Consider the following 17,170-nt stretch of genomic DNA (forward strand, 5'->3'; position numbering starts at 1 on the left):
TTTCAATAAACACTAACCTGGTTTTATTGAGTCCCCCACTGAATTCTGTAAAAATTCTTAAGTGTGCGAAATATCTTTCTTTAGTTTGCTCAGTATTGGTGTGAGTACTGGCACTAAAGGCTTGTATAAGGCTTGTATAAGACAAAAAAAACTAAATAAATATACATAAAATCTACTCCAGCCATGAGACTTGATTAGGCAAATTTAATAAGACAGATTCAACAGTTGTTGTCTCTCTTCTTTACATTCTACTCACGTAGAACAATACAATTAAGAGCATGATTACATACAGATTTTGTATCAATGAGCTAACTGCATGCAATAATTAACTGTAACGATTGTTTTTCACCTTTATTTTTCTTTATTTCTGTTAGTAACTACTTTTTTTTTGCCTTTAAGAAAAGAAATAAGAAATAGCATGACAACATGATGAAGACACCAATGAACAGAAAAGACCAAATAGAATGTTGGATAAAATAAACATGCAAAAATGAAGTAAGGACCATAATATCTTGGTGAAAATAAAAAGACAACGTTCAGTCATGTATTACATTTTGAAAATGCTTTGAAAAATATGATGGGTAAAATGTGTAGTAAAGTGTTGGTTTTGGGTTATATTTTTTTTAGCAATTTCCTCTATTTTAAGTTAAGGCAAAGGTATTAAAAATGAAATGATCAGCTGTGAAACCTAAACAATGAGACCGATGGTTCAAATAAAGGTCTTGTTTACTCAACATGATTTTATCAGTGTCTTTAATAATCTGAATTAGGAATTATGTTGCTTGAAATTACTCTGAAGTGAAGGAAATGTAATGTAGAAGTGTGAAAATATAATACTGTTTACTTATCAGACTGATTTTTCTTTTCTGCTTTACAGGAATTCACAACATGTCTAATAACAGAGATGACACATAGGTGAGACAGCTCAAACCTTATTCATCACTGAAAATACAGTCAAAACCAGATCTAAATTCACTATGACTTAGGTTCATTGCTATAGCAGTAAAGGTCAGCTGAAAAATAAATACTCCTTCAGTGTGCGTGTAAATAACTGCTGTAGACACAGCGTTCTAGTGGGATGGTGTATTTTCCATCCTGCTAATGTCTGTAGCCAGTTGTAAATGGGCCCTGAACATCAAAACAATGGGGTGGAACTTTAAATACAGTGTTATTGTACTTGTATTCATGACTCATGAATAAAATGTACAGTTAGTCAGACAATGTGTCATCGCACTTACTCATGTAATGTCTTTGTGATTGAAAGAACATTCTTTGTTCATTCAGTTTCAAATACATAATAGTTTTACACAGTAAAGTTTCTTTTTCCATAAAGAAATCTATACAAGGTTACACACATAAGTATGATGCATACAGACAGAAAGTTAAATTATATGATTGATTATTTTCATTTTTAACACGCATTCTTAACATAAGCGCACATGCTGACTGAAATCAAAACCATCACTCAGTGTATCAATATGATAACTTATTATGATGGGGGGTTTTGACAAGAGAGTGAGAGGGTTTCAGGGACATTGTCCTGGGGTTCATACTAACGATTTCATAGAAATCAACATAAAACTGGGAGCGTAGCCTAACCGGAAAATGAATGTTACTCTTCCTTCCACAGCACTGTTTATACCTTCTACTTTCTGAAGATAACTAATGCTAGTCATCTCTGTTCATCTCAAGGTTTTCATGTCAAAAAGTTAAATATCCATTTGGACAAAAATAAATACATACATTAAAAGGTCTCTGTTAGTCTGAAATTTTAACGCGATTTGTCAGCAACAGCAGGAGCATTTTGTGAAAAGGCTCGCTGGAGGATATCACATTTTGGAATGAAATGCTTCACCTACACATGAATACTTGAGCCTGTGCGTAGAAAAATAAATAAAGCACTACATTTTTACAGATACTAAATCACAGGTAATTTAAGCTTTATGCATTAAAGCATCATTTGTCTAATCCAATGTGAATTATATCTAGGGATGAATTTGCCAAAATAGTTTGCTAAAAGTATGTAGGCCAGAGACTCCCAGAACAATAAATTGTACATCCCCTTCTCAACAGAGGAAACATCTTAAAGACTCGTTCCCTCCAAATGGGGATTACAAGTGATTTAAATCATTCCTGGTCCTGCAAGGACATGTTACGTCGACGAGAGGAAGCACTTCGTTTCTTCAGCATCAGCTTGAGCTAGAAATGTAAAGATAAATTAAGATGATAATGAATTAGTCTTGATAAAAAACTGAAACAACGGGACTAGGCTGTGTGGATCTGGCTGACTGTTAAAATGACGGGCAGCTCACCTGCTCTCCCTGGAGGCCACTCTGCAGCAGGTGAGCTGGCTGGTCGTTCTCCAGGTTGCGGATACTGGGATCAGCTCCTCTGCCCAGCAGCAGCCGCAGGATCTCTTCCTGGTGGGGGTTACCATGGAGACCAGCTGCCATGTGTAAAGCTGTGTGACCATGAGCCTATGGCAAAAGGGAAAGTGGAGCTTGACACAGACTTTTTAGAGTCATTTATGTACCCAGTTTTTAATTGTACAGACACGTAAACACACAAACGCATGCATATATAAAATCCAACTCTGAGTTTCATGTCAGAGAGGAACTCACTTTCATGTTGACAAAGTCTTTCATGTTCGGCAGGGGAATCCTCAGCAGATAACGCACCAGATCAATGTTCCCCTCCTTGACTGCCAAGTGCAGCACAGTTTTGTTACTTTTGATTTCCTGGAATTGGGGAATTGGAAGTGATGGAAAAAACATAATGAAACCCAAGTCAAACCGAGACACTGAAGTTTCAAACAAGAAAGAGAAAACAAAAGAGAGAGTGTGGGGGGGGGGGTGGCTCCCACTATGACATCATCATGGTTAGATAAAACTGGGGCACTTCCCCTATGAACTGTATATTCACTGAAAGGTCAGAGTTTAGCATATTGGACTTTGATGCTGCTGTAATCTGTCCATCCTTTCATCTCTTAGTTTTCTATGACGGCAGAACAGCTCATGTGGCATTCAGAAAAGGGAGAGTTGTGCTGTACCTGGCTGTGAAGGGATGCCCCTGCATTGAGCAGCATCTGCACACAGGAAAGCTTCTCTGCCGCCTTGGTTTGAAGGCTCACATCTGCCAGCCCACTGGTAGACAGAGCCTTTATGGTAACACTGTGAGAAATGGCTGCACAGTGCAGAGGAGTCATACCTGAGGGAAAAAGAAGACGACACATTTAGCATTTGAATTAAGGCTCTAATGACGTCACGATTCTTGAATTAGTCCTGAAAACTTGATCTTCATTATAATGCATGGCTATGTTAGCACAACTTCCCTGCCGGTTAACCATTAGTGACTTGTAAAACATTAAAGCACCTTCAAAATTGCGGGCCTCCAGGTTGACGGCGGGTCTGCTAGACAGAATCGCCTGCAGAAAAAAGAATTGCTGTTACGGTCTGCTCAGTATAGCTAACTTTTCTGACCTGCTGTGATAGTCAGGCCAAAGTAATTCAGTCCGACTGGTACTTTACCTGCAGAACCCCAGGGAAGCCATAGTGGGCAGCCAGATGGAGGGCGGTTTGGCCTTTAACATCACAAGCATTGATGTCTGTTCCTAATGACAGCAGATCTTGTACAATCGCCGGCTGGTTTGCCGTCACTGCCACCAGTAAAGCAGTCTGAACAAGCACATTTATTATACAATCTTATCTGTCTGTGATAAATAAAAAAAATACTTGAGCCAAAAAGAGCATTTTTCACACTTTGGAAGATGTGTATTTCTTTCATACCTTTCCCTTGTGTTCTTTGGCATCAAGCCTCCCTACATCCCTCAACTTCTCCGCAGCGGCATAGGCACACTCCCTGAGTCCCTTAGCAGTGTAGATGTGCAGGATGCTGATAGAACAAGAGCACAAAATAAATTAGTTTTAAATGAGGCTGGAAAATCGCGCTAATCCCCACAACCAATTTCACATTATTCCCTCTCACAACTGAATTTATTTTTCCATTTTATCTGAGTTTGTAATCATTGAGCATGAGTGGCTGACTCACTGACATCTCTTGTTTTTCTTAATCTTTCTAGGATTACCAAACCACGTGCATGGCTCTCACTTTTAGCTTACGACTGAAAATGAAACTCTTACGGAAGTAAATAAATTGTGCACTCACATATGCAAATTTTCACAACGCAGTAATGTAAGCAGTGTGAATTTAAGCAAGTCCAGTGAGAAAATGTGTATTGTGTTGACAATTCTTTCACAAAATATGCAGAATAACTAAAGGTTCAGAGTAGTCTGTGGTGTGGTTGGGTGGGTGTGTGTGTATACTATCAGTGTAATCTTGCAATCTATGATCTCAAAGACAAAAGAGAGAGCCCAAAGCTGCCAGTTAAAAGTCTACTTCACTTCTTTTTCTTGGGGCTCACTAGCAGATAGACTGAAACCCACATGCTCACACACATGCATTCACTTGTAAGCACTCACGTGTCTCCGTCTTCATCCTGCCCGGTGGCTCTGCTGTAATCCATCCCGCTGAGCAGCATCCTGGCCTCCTCCAGTTTGGTGGCATCCATTGACGAACCAAAACTCAGCTGTGTGGTCTGACTGGGACCCAGAAGGGACCAAGATGAAGCCATACTGGGGTCTGCAGCTGTCATCGGGCACTCCTGCTCAAAATAATGTAGGATGTGATTTAAGCCAACAACACTGAAGTATGATTGGGCACTTACGGATAAATACAATATCTTAGTTGAAAGTCCATGACAAGGGGAGTTCTCTTACATATGTCTGAGACATTGTATCTCCAAATCCTGGCACCTGCTGCTGTGAGCCATATTCAGACGTCATTGGGAGGCTGTAGGCTGTAGCATAGCTGGTTCCTGGATGGCTGCGGTAGTAATTGACTGTAGGCTCTGGTGCCGGGGTCCACTGCTCATAGCTCACTGCCATGTCTGAGTAGCTATTTGATGCACCTAGAAAGGAGAGAGCAGACTGTTATTCATCACTGATGACTCAGTCAGTAATATTTAAACTCTGTGCAGCATTATGCTCAAGATAAAATAATTACAAGGACAAGGCTGGTGATATTCAATGTTTTTGTTATTGTCAACAAATCCAATTAAAATTCCAAAACGAGTAATGTGTTAGTCCATCTCTCAATACTTTGACTTCCCTACCCTGTCTGTAGCCCCTAACCCAATCGTGCCTACTGAAGACATAAATCTGTATAATAAACATTTGTATTGTTAGGGACTATTTTCTTTTCCATGGATTTGATGCATTAGCGAGTTCATCATAATGAAAGAACGCGTTACCCAGATCAACAGTGTGACTCACTGGTGTATTTTTAATCATTTTTGGGGCAACAGAGGAGGCCTATGGCACCATACAGCCCAGACTATAAGCATTTGGACAGTGACACATTTTGTTCTTCAGGCTCTAAGCTTCATCACAATCAGTTTGAAATAAAGTAATGGATACTACATTAAAATGCAGAGTCTCAGCTTTAAATTGAGCAGGTTTACATCAATATGGAGAGAACTGTGTGGAAGATATAGCCCTTTTATCACATAGTGTCCACGGTTTAGGGGTTTAAAAAGTAATTGGACACTTGGCTAGTTGAGAGTTGCCATTTAGATTATGGTGGAGTTGTCTATCAATATGAGGAGTGAAGAGGGGACCGTACAAGTGAAAAAGATCACAAAGAGAATCGAAAAAAAAGCAAAAATCTCTCAGAGAGATATTAAAAGTAGTTGGTTTGCCAAAATCAATAGCTGGGTACACTCAAAAAAAGCAGGTGCTCAAAGGAAAATTAGAAAATGGCAAACGACCTGGTAGACTGAGGAGGACAAGTCTTGTGAACTAAAACTCATTTGCATGGTTAAGAAAAACCCTTTTATGACGTCAAGAACGCTGCACAGGATGTACTCGGTGCACATGTTTCTTTCTCAACAATCAAGAGAAGACTTCATGGCCATGACCTCAGAGGATTAACCACAAGATGCAAACCCCTGGTGAACCTCAAATACAGAGAGGCCAGGCTGCAGTTCACAGAAACACACAAAAAGAAACCAGTAGAGTTCTGGATCAAAATTCTATGGACTGATGAAACAAAAATCAACCTCTATCAAAAGGATGGAAAGATGAAAGTGTGGAGAAAACAAGTAACAGCTCGTGACCCAGAGCCACCACTTCATCCATCAAACAAGGTGGTGGTTCTGTTATGGCCTGGGCATAACAGAACCACCATGGAAACAACAGGATGAATGCAGATGTACAGAGGAGTTTTCTGTGAGCTCACATTCTGTCAAATGCATCAAAATTCATTGGACAACATTTGATCATTCAGCAGGACAACGATCCTAAACACACATCCAAAGCAGCCACAGAGTTTTTCAGGTTGAAGAGGTGGATTATGCTCGACTGGCCGAGTCAGTCACCTGAACTCAGTCCGACTGAGCTGCACTCCACTTGGTGAAGACCAGACTAAAGGCAGAGAGACCCCACAACCCTTAAGAGCTGAAGGAGGCTGCAGTGAAGCACTGGGAGAGCATTACCAGGGAAGATAAAGTGTCTGCTGTTGTCTGTGGGTCAAAGAGTTCAGGCAGTCATTGACTGCAAAGGATTTTCCACAAAATATTTAATGAATTTGCACACCCACACAGTTCTTTCTATACTGATGTAAACCTACTCAAATTAAAGCTGAGACTTGGCTCGTTGATGTAGTATCCAATATTTTATTTCATACTGACTGTACTGAAGCACAGAGCCTGAAGAACATAAAATGTGTAACTGTGCAAATACTGATGGTCTGGACCATATGTCTGTCACATAATACACGGGTTGGGATCGATTGTTAGTTTTGTTTTTCTTATGGGAATTGTTTACAATAAGAAAAATATAGAAAATCACCAGACTTATTCTTTAAGTGTTGTGCAAAGGTTGCCCAGCTCTTACCTGTACAGGTAAAAAGTTCTGATGTGGGCAGTTGCTGGGAGAAAGAGAAAAAGAGGAAATCATAAAAAATCCCACCTTTATGATTTAATTTTTAGTAAGATACTGAGCCCCTCTGTGTGATGGCTTACTGTGACAGTATTTGAGGGAACAGGACTTGTGCTCGCTGTAGAGCAGGATGGTGGCACAGAGGACGTCTCACGCCTTCTCTTCTCTTCCAAGAGTTTCTTCACTGTGGGCAGAGTGCAACACGGCTTCTCCTTTGGCGCTGAATGAAAGACAAATGATGCCAAAAGGAATGAACTATTTGGTCATCTATTTCCTACACATGTGATGGATATCTGCCTCTGTCGCTCAGTTCGTCAGTGAATTCATTAATTCCTTCAACTCTGCAAACAGCTATAGCAGATCCCTCATCCTGCAACAATAACGACACACCTGTTTGTCCGCTCAGAACTTAAAAGCTGAGGCTTAAAACTGATCGTATCAAAAGACAAAAGCTTCTAACGATATGTAAACAGGAGCTTGGAGTGTTCGCCACTAAGTGAGCTCGCTCTCTTTGTAGCTACGAATCACAAAATATGCCAAGTAGATCATGAACAAGAAACTAGATCATTTAGGTTATGGATAGCCTGTTTGTGTCTGCAAGGTTCTTATTTACTCTCACTGGAATATGTCTATAATTTTACCATTCATCTCATCAAGAGGGGCTTCGCTTTATTATGAGTAAATTGTCAATAAACCAAATACTGCAAATGTAGGCTGAAAAATGTGATAATAGCATGAATTCAGGTCGCAAGTTTAGATTATTGATTTTAAGTAATGCAGGTCTGATCTAATCCTTAGAGTGAGACAAAAGCACTACAGTTGTTGCCACTGCCTGCTCAGTTTTTCCACGGTGGCATTTTTCTGCTCACCTTCAAAGTACATCGATATCAAATCCATTATAATATGAGTACATTTTCCCCCTGTCGATACAAAAGTGTCATTTCCACTGAACAGGTAGAGGAAATGAGAAAAATAGGAAAAAAATATTACAAAACAGAATTCTGATGTTTCCAGCTGACATGATGTGACCACACAGTCTCCTCAAAAACTTCACCCCACACGTGAATGATAAAGCGATATTTCCACCCTGTCTGTGGAACCACAGTACAAAGATAAGGCTCTGACAAAAACTTCCTCCATTAGGAACACAGGTCATGTGGCCAAGCAAACCAGACAAATTCATCAGAAAACCTTTAGCACTGGATTGTCACTTCTTATTTTCTATGACATCTTCCTGTCTTGCTCCATTACGCTCACAGAAACGCAAACCACATCTTCCTGCCTTTGGTGTTTCACAGGCACGTCACTTCAACACGTGTATTTGCCTTGTGCTTTCTTCTGCACTTACACGTCTGGGATGCAGAGCAGAAGAAGGGTGACATGTTCTTTTGTCATTTCTCTTTTTCTTTTCTCTTTTTTTTTCACATGGACAAGACAGCTCTGTTCACCGGAGCAAATACATAAAGGGTCTACTTCCGGAAAAAAAAAAAAAAAAAATGCAAATTCGAACCGTGAGAAAGAAATATGAGTTCACGGATGCGCGAGTTTAGATTTCTGGTGGCTAGTCATGTCTTCTCTCTTCTCAAAAACGATGTTCTTACTCCCAGTTGAAAACCTGTCCTAAATGACAAAGTCCTCTGCCCCCACCACATAATATTGGTCAGTTTGTCAGAATACATGACATCAGTCAGTACATTTTGTTGCCAAGTTTGATTTTCAAGTTTGTAAGGTGTTACTATATGTTACTCAATCCTGACTCATTTGATTCTTTATGAAAAAAAGTCACTTTTGGCCTATTCACAGATGATGTAATTCTGCAACATGTATCTATACAATCTATATTACGCAGTAGCTGGGCAATTACCAGATGATAGAATTTGCACAGCACTTTAATGTCTGACCTGACACATCAGCTGAGAAAAAACTAGATGTCAGGAAATGGCTTTTAATTGCTTTTAATTGCTCATAAATTTGGGGTTTACACCAACTGCCGCCACACTGCTATGGGCTATTCTGTGCTATATTCAAATAGGGGTTGTGGAAACCCCTGGACATTGAGTCATGTGCGTGGGAGGTTGGGGATTCCGACGACCTTTCTCTTTTGGTTCGGTCCTCAGAGAAAGAAAGATGCAGCGCAGAGCCAGTTTCCTCATTTTGTGGTTTATAATACCCAGTGCACACAGCAAAATATGTAATCACTTGAGCCTGTGTGAAAGAATGCATGAACAAACAAAGTTCAGCAAAGCTGAAAGTTAAGCTGTCACGTCACACAGCTTGCTTGTCTGGCATTAATCAAAAGGGGAAATGAAAACAAGCTAGAAGGGGTGGAGGTGTATCAGGGTTTCCCCAAATGATGCACTTAATCTTGGATTCAACCGAATTATGTTTTCATTCAGTGAAAACTGAGCGAAAGGCAAGTACATGAATGTATCAGTCAAATGACTGAATGAATAGTTCATGCACACCGTCAGTAGAGAGGTATGTTATCCAAAATATATAGATCTGTTATATAGCAAATACTTTAAAAGACACTGCGTAATTTCAGCCAGATTTAGGAGGGTACAAAGTCAAAACAAAAACTATCAAATGTGTTTCACATGAAGCGATGGGAGTGTAATGTTGTAGGCTTAGAAACACAATCTAAATTGTAGTTTTCATTATAATTCTGCCACTAACACAATTACCCGTCAATAAATGTTGAAAGAAAGTACAGCACTCCATATTGTCCATAAATGCAGCCGCTTAAAAAAAGTATTAGTTTAAGCTGTCATCATAACTGTCACACTATTCAACATTAGGATATAAATCTGAACTCATCGAACATATAAGATAACAGCGATTACTATTGTCTTCTGCCTTAATTAACAAAATAAAAGCACACATACTCACATTTATCAAAGTGCATGTCAGAACCGGTTTTGCTTTGAAGCTTTCAACAGGTTGTCCTCTGGGCCACCAATCTGTTCAAAACGGGATAAACTGATTCACAAACTGAGGGATCAGTGATGTTCTGTGAGGTTCTGGCAGCTTGAAGTCTGTGTGTCTTGTTGTCTTACTGTTTCTGCTTGTACACACAGAGAACACGTTGTTCCCCATCACCGCCCCCAGCTGTGGTTCACGCCCTCTAGCATAGGGGAAACCACACATCCACCATTATGTCAAACCAATGCAAGTTATAGAATTAAACAGAACTCGACAGAAGATGAGAAAGAATGTGATTCACGGCTATTAGCTATGTGAACGACAGCTATCACAAGTATACAAATAAACAGAAAAGCACATTATGATTAGGGGCAGTGGTGGAAGAAGTATTCAGATAATTTCATTAAAAGTAGCAATACCACAACATAAAAAACCTTATTACTTGTAAAAGTCCAGCATTCAAAGGTTTATTTGATTAGAAGTACAGATTGTTTTTTTATCAGAAAAATGTATTAAGCCTTAAATATATCAGTGCCTATTACGCAGAATGGCTTCTACAATAATATTGGATATTTTGCTAATGCATTCATGTGTAAGTAGCATTTTAATGTTGTGGCTGGTCAAGGTTGAAGTCATTTTAACAAATATCAACCAATTAATTGTTTGGTAGTTTGATGTATAATAACGTATCAAATTTTATAAGATGAACTAATTTTTTATGTGTTAAATATCATTCTGTAAATTTAAGCTGAATTGTACGTAAGTAAGGTACTTTAGTCAGTTAGTAAATGAATAAATCAACCAATCAATCAAAATGTTTTGCCTTTAGTGCATGGTTATAAGATTAAATGACATTAAATAAATAAATCTCTATCTTCAATATAGTTTTGTATCAATAAAAGTGATACAAACCAACAATGGACATAGGACTAAAAAAAACACAATAAAACAACAAGATAAAACTAAACACAATGTTAAAATAAAGTTTTTAAAAAATCAATAAACCTTCCAGTCAGGTCTTTTGGTTTTTAACCCCCAAAAGGATATTTACTTACACATTGTCAATGAAAACTTTGATGTAATGAATGTAAAGTCTGCATTTTATACTTATGAACTGATCATCAGTGAAGATATATTTTACTACAATGTTGATATAAATCCTTTAGAAAACTTAAGAATACATACACAACTTGTTATGCCATATATTAATGTTAATCAATCAATATCAATCTATATGAGAGTAAGAGAAGGTACAGGTCTTGTGTTTTATTTTTCGTAGCTGGGCTACTGTTTTGTTTATTTGGCTCACAGATTGTGTGTTGACTAAAGTGTATTCTCTTTTACTGACCCAGTATAGACAAAGCCTTACAGGAACTTCTGTGTCACCTCAAAAAGAATAAGATGTCATATTGGAACACAGTGATAAATCTCTTTTTACCAAATGACTAATATTTTTAGTGTCTCTTTGTTCCATAAACACTTGCCAAACAATATATAAGTTTGGAAAGATGTAAGAATTGGAGAAATGTAATAGCATAAAACATAGCTTTAAAGAACCAGTGATCAATGACTTAAAAGGGTAAATGGAAGAAAACTGGGTCACCCAATTAGAAATTACATAAAGTATTATGTGAAAGGTGAAATGGTGTGTTCTAAGATTTATGTATTTATTTATTTTGGTAAAAACCTTCACTCTGACAGCCTCAGGTTCTCAGTTCCTTTTAAAGGTGAAAACATAGAAACCTAAAGCTGCTTTCCTGGAAGCCTTAGAGGAACTGATAAATCGCTAGAGGAACACAGGGACCTAAAGGAAACATAACTTAAAACGAGGCTGACATATTTTCAGGGCTTAAGCTGAATACTAAATCACAAAATCTTTTAATCTTATCTCTTCTCTTCATATATGTGTTTGAAGAAAAGAAGAAGTCACAGAGAAACGACGGAAGAATCAAAGAAAAAGAAAAAGGTCACAGTATGGTGATCAGGCTATGTATAGATATTGTATAGTACAGGATAGGTAACATGCCAGTTTCTATTCTTCCAGACCCACACATAGCTGAAGGTTATATAGTACGGCTACTTTTTAAAGAAAGAGTCGTTTAAATTTTACCTGAACACAATATCATACTAACGAATTAATTCATTTATATATGTATTTATGATGGATGTTTCTGTGTGTGTCTATGTGGATGTACTGTATACGTGTATTTTTATCTGAGGCATGGCCAGTGGATGTTTGTTGAAACTATCTTTATACTATTATCTGGCCATTAAAATCATGTCCTATCTAGTCTGCATTATTTTGAATAGTAGACGTCTTTTTGTTCATAGCGAGGCAGTTTTATCCCAGAGAAAGAACTGGAAGTTGAAACAGCAGCCATATTACAGATAGCAATTGTGAAACTTGCACACTATTAAGAGATTTTCAGTTTCAAAGGCATCAAATTTTAGTGTTGCATCGTGTCTGTAAGAAGCATTACAGCTCCCTCTGCTGTTGCAACGAGTCAAAGTAAATCTAACTCAAAGGCAAGCCACCGCTGACCTAAAATAAAACTGAAGACGAACCACACAGTGTAAATTGCAAAGTTTAACATGGCAACTATCAGATAAATCATAAATACACCCTTGAGGATTTTCAAACCGAATAGTTGACAGGATGACTGGCTGGAAGAAGGATGATGACCAATTATGAGCCCACAAATGTTTTGTTTTGTTTTTGTTTTTTTGTTTTTTGGAAATTTGTTAGGTAAAAGCAGCAGAGCCATGGTATAAGCACAAGGACGGCCTTTACCAGCCCACTCACTTTCAAGCCTTTTCGTCTAGAGATGATCTCGCTCCAGATGATCTACGAGCGGCGTCTCAGGAAACAGGCCCTGAAGAAGAAAATTTGACGTCAGCCCTCAAAAGTGAAAACTAATTGGAAACTAAGGTCACATCATCTTTTGGCTTCCAGAGAGCAGATCAGTCCAGGCAGAGCAGGTATGAGGATCTTCACTCACACTGACCTTCTCTTCCTCAGCCCAACTTTTAACCATTTCATATCTGTCAACTCACATCACAATGGTTTGTATGTAGTTTTAGATTGAAGATATATAAGTAGAATATCTGGGGGGAAAGTTTTGTTAACTTCTAAAAGGTTTGTACAGCTGCGAATACAGAATTTGCCATATGAAAAGCAGTTGATTTATTACAACATTTCAACGATTTTAGAGATATCACTTCATAAAAACTTGCCTTTTTTTCATCTCTTCTTGTCAAATGCCTACATAGGAACTTATGACTCATTGTGACAACAGAGTTGTTCATTCACTACTGCAGATAAAGAAGGTCAAACCTTCTGTCTCAAACAGTTTAGGGGATTTGACTTTGACACTAAAATCAAATATATTGAAATCTGAAGGATATAAAAATGTAACATGTGAGTGTTTAGTGAATGCAGTTCTACATTTTTGAAGCATGTAACACAAGACAAAGTTTGGTCTATTTTTGTCTTTCAGAGGGCACATAACTGAGCCGAAAAACATGGCATACAACAAATTCTTTAACGTTGTCCTACTTTTTCTTTGCAGTAAGTTTGTTTTTATAGCTTTTTCTCTTCTTTTTCAACACACACACACAACACTAAGGTGGTCTTACACAGGAAATTGAAACCACAGAAACATTTTGCATGACGGAAACTTAACTGACAGATGTGTTGCTGCATAATATCACCGTCAAGTTTAAGCTCTGATGGAGTCTTGTTTGTTTCTTTTCTCTCTCTCAGGCTTGGCTGTGGCGCTAACAGGCATGTACAACAAAAAGAGAACACGCAACTTTGAAATTCAGTTTTTATGAATGCTATCATGTAGGCAAAAAAAAAAAAAAAGCAACAAAAATGCGGAGCTAGACAACCACCCCTGACCAGTCATTCTTTCCACTTGTATCTTAGTTTAGTTTTTAATCCTTTCCTTTCATCCCACTCTTTTTTTCTGTCTATCTGTTCATTCACTGTCCCTCTGTGTATGCCAGAAACCACTGCGTCTTGCTACAGGATTGAGCCCGGGACAATAGCAGGCATCATCCTCGCAGACGTGTTGTTGACGCTTATCATTGTCACTGTCACTTACCGCTGTGCCAGCTTTCGGCGCCAGAAGATAGACAATGGTACGGCAGAGTCGCTGATATGAGCCATGTTTTTGTGGTGTTTTTTATCTGCAAATAAATGCAGTAAATGCATTGGAGTTGATAGAAGTTTGTCAGGGTTCCCTGCTTGGTCTCCCAAAGGTCTTTCAGAACTGCCCATACCTTTTTTACTCTTGTTTTATCATGATGCACAGGTTATATTTAGGGGTTGAGAGTGTGTGGGTCTGTGGTCTATAATATCAATATAATCAGCACTGTTCTTTGTCCATATACTGACTGTCTCTCTTGTCATTTCTTCACAGCTGACAAAGTGTACATGAATGTCCGGGCCAACTGCCAGAGCTAATCCAATGATGGTGGAGTACATTATGAAATTATATTCACATTTTTAGATCCTGCTTTCTTAAAATATATTACAAAATGTCATAAAAGATTAATTGAACTGTTTTTACATTCAGCAATAAACACAAGGAGAGTGTCTTTCAAACATCAGTTTTTTGCTTAGCTCATTACACATACAATAAACACAGTCATAACTCTTAGCCCATAGAAACCATTTTAAAGTCATTTAACTATTACTACTCTTGAACTATTATGTAGAATGCACTGGAGCTACAAGTGTCTTAGTGTCCTGTATAAAAACCTTTAAAACCTGCATAAAGAATCTTTTCCATTCAGTCGAGCTGTGTGCTTGTGCTCTTCAGATATCTACCAGAAGCTATTTTGTAAAATATGCTTTTATTATCATATAATTTTAATATTAAAATATACAGTTAAAGGTGTATCGCGCTGTTCAATAAAAACTTAACATGTGTGAATCATATTCACCAACCTTGTGAATAAAATATCTCTGAATGCTATTCATGTTGGCACTGTAACTAAACCATAGAGCATCCTCAGGAGCTGACTTTTGGTAGCAAAATGTCTATATACTGTATTTTAACAAGCCCTGAAGATTTTAATGTATGTAATTATTTCCATTATAAAAAGCAGTATTGATATGAGTGATTTTAAAAAATAAAAGACAGACCATTAATAAAATAAGTTTCAAAAAATGTACACTCCCATGTCTGGTAAACATTATGTTGAATGGGCTTTAACATTCACTGATAGAAGTAAAAATTTTTTTTAGTGTTCAGTCAAGACTGTGTTGTTTTTTTGTTTGTTTGTTTGTTTGTGTTTTGGTTTTTTTTTTTAACTATTTTTGTAAATTTGTGTGTGGTTGGTTGATTCACATGCTTATTTTCTATATGTTTTTTGTTTCTTTGTTACAAATCATCATGCTTTCCTCAAGGGACGTTTGAGCAGCGCGAGTAACACAGGAGGCCTGATTTGCTTCGGGACAGATTGTGGTGACACTGGGGTTAAACTGCTGTCTGCTCTTTCAGTCATACACACATGACATGCTGACCAAAGCTGATTCAGTATCTCTCTATCATCTGTCCGATCTACCTACTCCATAGGTGCACTGTGTTGTTTCATCACTAACCATTGGTAGTCTGTCGATCCAATGCAAACACTTATAAGTTAACTACCCTGCGTGCAGATTTTTTTTTTCAAGAGGCCAAGCATGGGGTTTATAGCTAAACTGTTTCTTCTTACTTTCACAAAAATTTGGGACGTTGTTGCAGAGAGGTTGTGTATACAGAATTTCCCTTGAGCTTATGAATGCTCAGAGGGGATGGTTCCTTTTACTATTAAACAGCTTAGGGCAGCTTTTGACACCATATACTACTGCATTATAAGTAGAAACCAGCAGTTGGTTGGTACAGGTTTAATTCTTTTGTGAAAAAATCTAGTTTCTATTTCAGTTTTTTTTTTTTTCTCCTGTCATCAACCCCTATAATCTGTTGAGCACCTCTAGGTTAAGTTCCAATGGATATTCCTTACTTTGACCATTTTGTTTTAAAGTTTATCTCCCTGTGAAACCCAGCAATTGCACCTCACCTCTTTCTAATTGATACTAAGCAAATTTTCTCCAACAGAACTCTCACCTGGGGGCCATCCATCATTAATAAAAGGTCTAAATATAATGAATGTCGGTAAGTTGTTAAAAATGTTTTAGAACAATCTACTATGTTTTTGGTAACACTTTATGATACAGCCCATGAGTTACAGCGTTATTTTGCTGAAAAAATCAGTTTACCGGTTCTTGCTGGTACTTACATGTAGGTATAGCGGAACTAAACAAGACTATTGTAATGAAGGAGGAAAAAGGGGAAACCATCCAAACATTAAATCACAGCCCACCACATACCTTTTTGTTACGTGTAATTAAAAAAGAATTAAAATAATAATAATCATTAGGTACTTGGTTCTCCATTAAACATTAAAGATTAGCTATGTTTGATCATGATATAATTTATTTCTCCTTTTTTTTACAAAATGCCCAGGTGTTACTTCCTTGTTTCCCATTGCCTTGGTCTTTACCTAGATTTAAGTATCAGTCGGAACCAGTAAGTATTTTACCAGTATGTGAGTCATACAACAAAATCACACTGTAAATTGTGGGCTGCATTATGAAGTGTTACTATGTCTTTATTGTAAATGTTATGAATGCTGATAATGAATTTTGTCAGAAGCCCAGCTCTTTTCCAGAAGGTCAGAGGTCAGACAACTTATTAAAGGAAAATTCCTAATGAACTATTAAGTTTTTTTTTAAAAAGGAAAAGAAAGGGTACTGCTAGAAGAGAATAAACAACAGCAGGAGGGATTTTTCACAGACTGGCAACCCCTAAAATTTGCTCTTATTCATGATTTGTAACTGATCTATGAAGTACTAATAAATGATTAATGGAGAATTTAAAAAAGCCATTAGTTACAACTCACTCCTTTTATGAAGGGTTCCTTATTATTATTATCGTGGCTGTTCCCAGAGTTTCATAACTAGAGGGAATGATTTTATGCTATTGGGGAAGCTTGTTTAAGAAACTCAGGCTTGCTAAATAGCTGTCATTAAATCAACTTTTAACCTTATTTTTATTAAAGGGCTAACTTTTACTCCTGATTTCCTGATGTTTTTAATTATTTTTAACTATTTATAAAGGGCACAGTTTAATAAATGTATTAATAATTTGTTTTGCGTTTTCTATCTAATTAGTTTTACACTTCTATGTGTGGCACTTTGCTAT

General features: G+C 37.6%; 2 protein-coding genes across 3 annotated transcripts; one reads left to right on the top strand and one right to left on the bottom strand.

Annotated features, from left to right (window-relative positions):
* Positions 1 to 381: 381 nt before the first annotated feature.
* LOC120784399 (NF-kappa-B inhibitor delta) lies at positions 382 to 9,997 on the bottom strand. Of its 2 annotated transcripts, XM_040118188.1 has the most exons (12): positions 9,885 to 9,997; positions 7,079 to 7,215; positions 6,951 to 6,984; positions 4,776 to 4,966; positions 4,479 to 4,660; positions 3,786 to 3,891; positions 3,528 to 3,674; positions 3,373 to 3,424; positions 3,050 to 3,207; positions 2,622 to 2,738; positions 2,313 to 2,477; positions 382 to 2,199 (listed from the first exon to the last, which is right to left on the bottom strand). In XM_040118188.1, exons 1-12 carry the CDS (start codon positions 9,898 to 9,900, stop codon positions 2,128 to 2,130), a joined length of 1,377 nt encoding a protein of 458 aa, XP_039974122.1. In that variant the 5' UTR covers positions 9,901 to 9,997; the 3' UTR covers positions 382 to 2,127. The 2 variants fall into 2 exon arrangements, with proteins under 2 accessions (XP_039974122.1, XP_039974123.1); XM_040118189.1 differs by lacking the exons at positions 6,951 to 6,984; positions 7,079 to 7,215.
* Positions 9,998 to 12,745: 2,748 nt separating this feature from the next.
* hcst (hematopoietic cell signal transducer) lies at positions 12,746 to 15,053 on the top strand. Its single transcript, XM_040118399.1, has 5 exons — positions 12,746 to 12,896; positions 13,415 to 13,485; positions 13,681 to 13,701; positions 13,926 to 14,060; positions 14,342 to 15,053. The coding sequence occupies exons 2-5, from the start codon at positions 13,440 to 13,442 to the stop codon at positions 14,383 to 14,385; spliced, it is 246 nt and encodes an 81-aa protein (XP_039974333.1). The 5' UTR covers positions 12,746 to 12,896; positions 13,415 to 13,439; the 3' UTR covers positions 14,386 to 15,053.
* Positions 15,054 to 17,170: the final 2,117 nt, after the last annotated feature.

The sequence above is a fragment of the Xiphias gladius genome, chromosome 22 (assembly GCF_016859285.1).
Source record: "Xiphias gladius isolate SHS-SW01 ecotype Sanya breed wild chromosome 22, ASM1685928v1, whole genome shotgun sequence".
Taxonomy (NCBI): Eukaryota; Metazoa; Chordata; class Actinopteri; order Istiophoriformes; family Xiphiidae; genus Xiphias; species Xiphias gladius.

Coding starts and splice junctions, on each gene's coding strand:
- LOC120784399 (XM_040118188.1), bottom strand. Junction 6,985..7,078: donor TTCCCTCAAATACTGTCACA/GTAAGCCATCAC, acceptor TCTTTCTCCCAG/CAACTGCCCACATCAGAACT. Junction 2,739..3,049: donor GGGCATCCCTTCACAGCCAG/GTACAGCACAAC, acceptor CCCCAATTCCAG/GAAATCAAAAGTAACAAAAC.
- hcst (XM_040118399.1), top strand. CDS start 13,440: ATGGCATACAACAAATTCTTTAACGTTGTCCTACTTTTTCTTTGCA. Junction 13,486..13,680: donor TGTCCTACTTTTTCTTTGCA/GTAAGTTTGTTT, acceptor TCTCTCTCTCAG/GCTTGGCTGTGGCGCTAACA. Junction 14,061..14,341: donor GCGCCAGAAGATAGACAATG/GTACGGCAGAGT, acceptor ATTTCTTCACAG/CTGACAAAGTGTACATGAAT.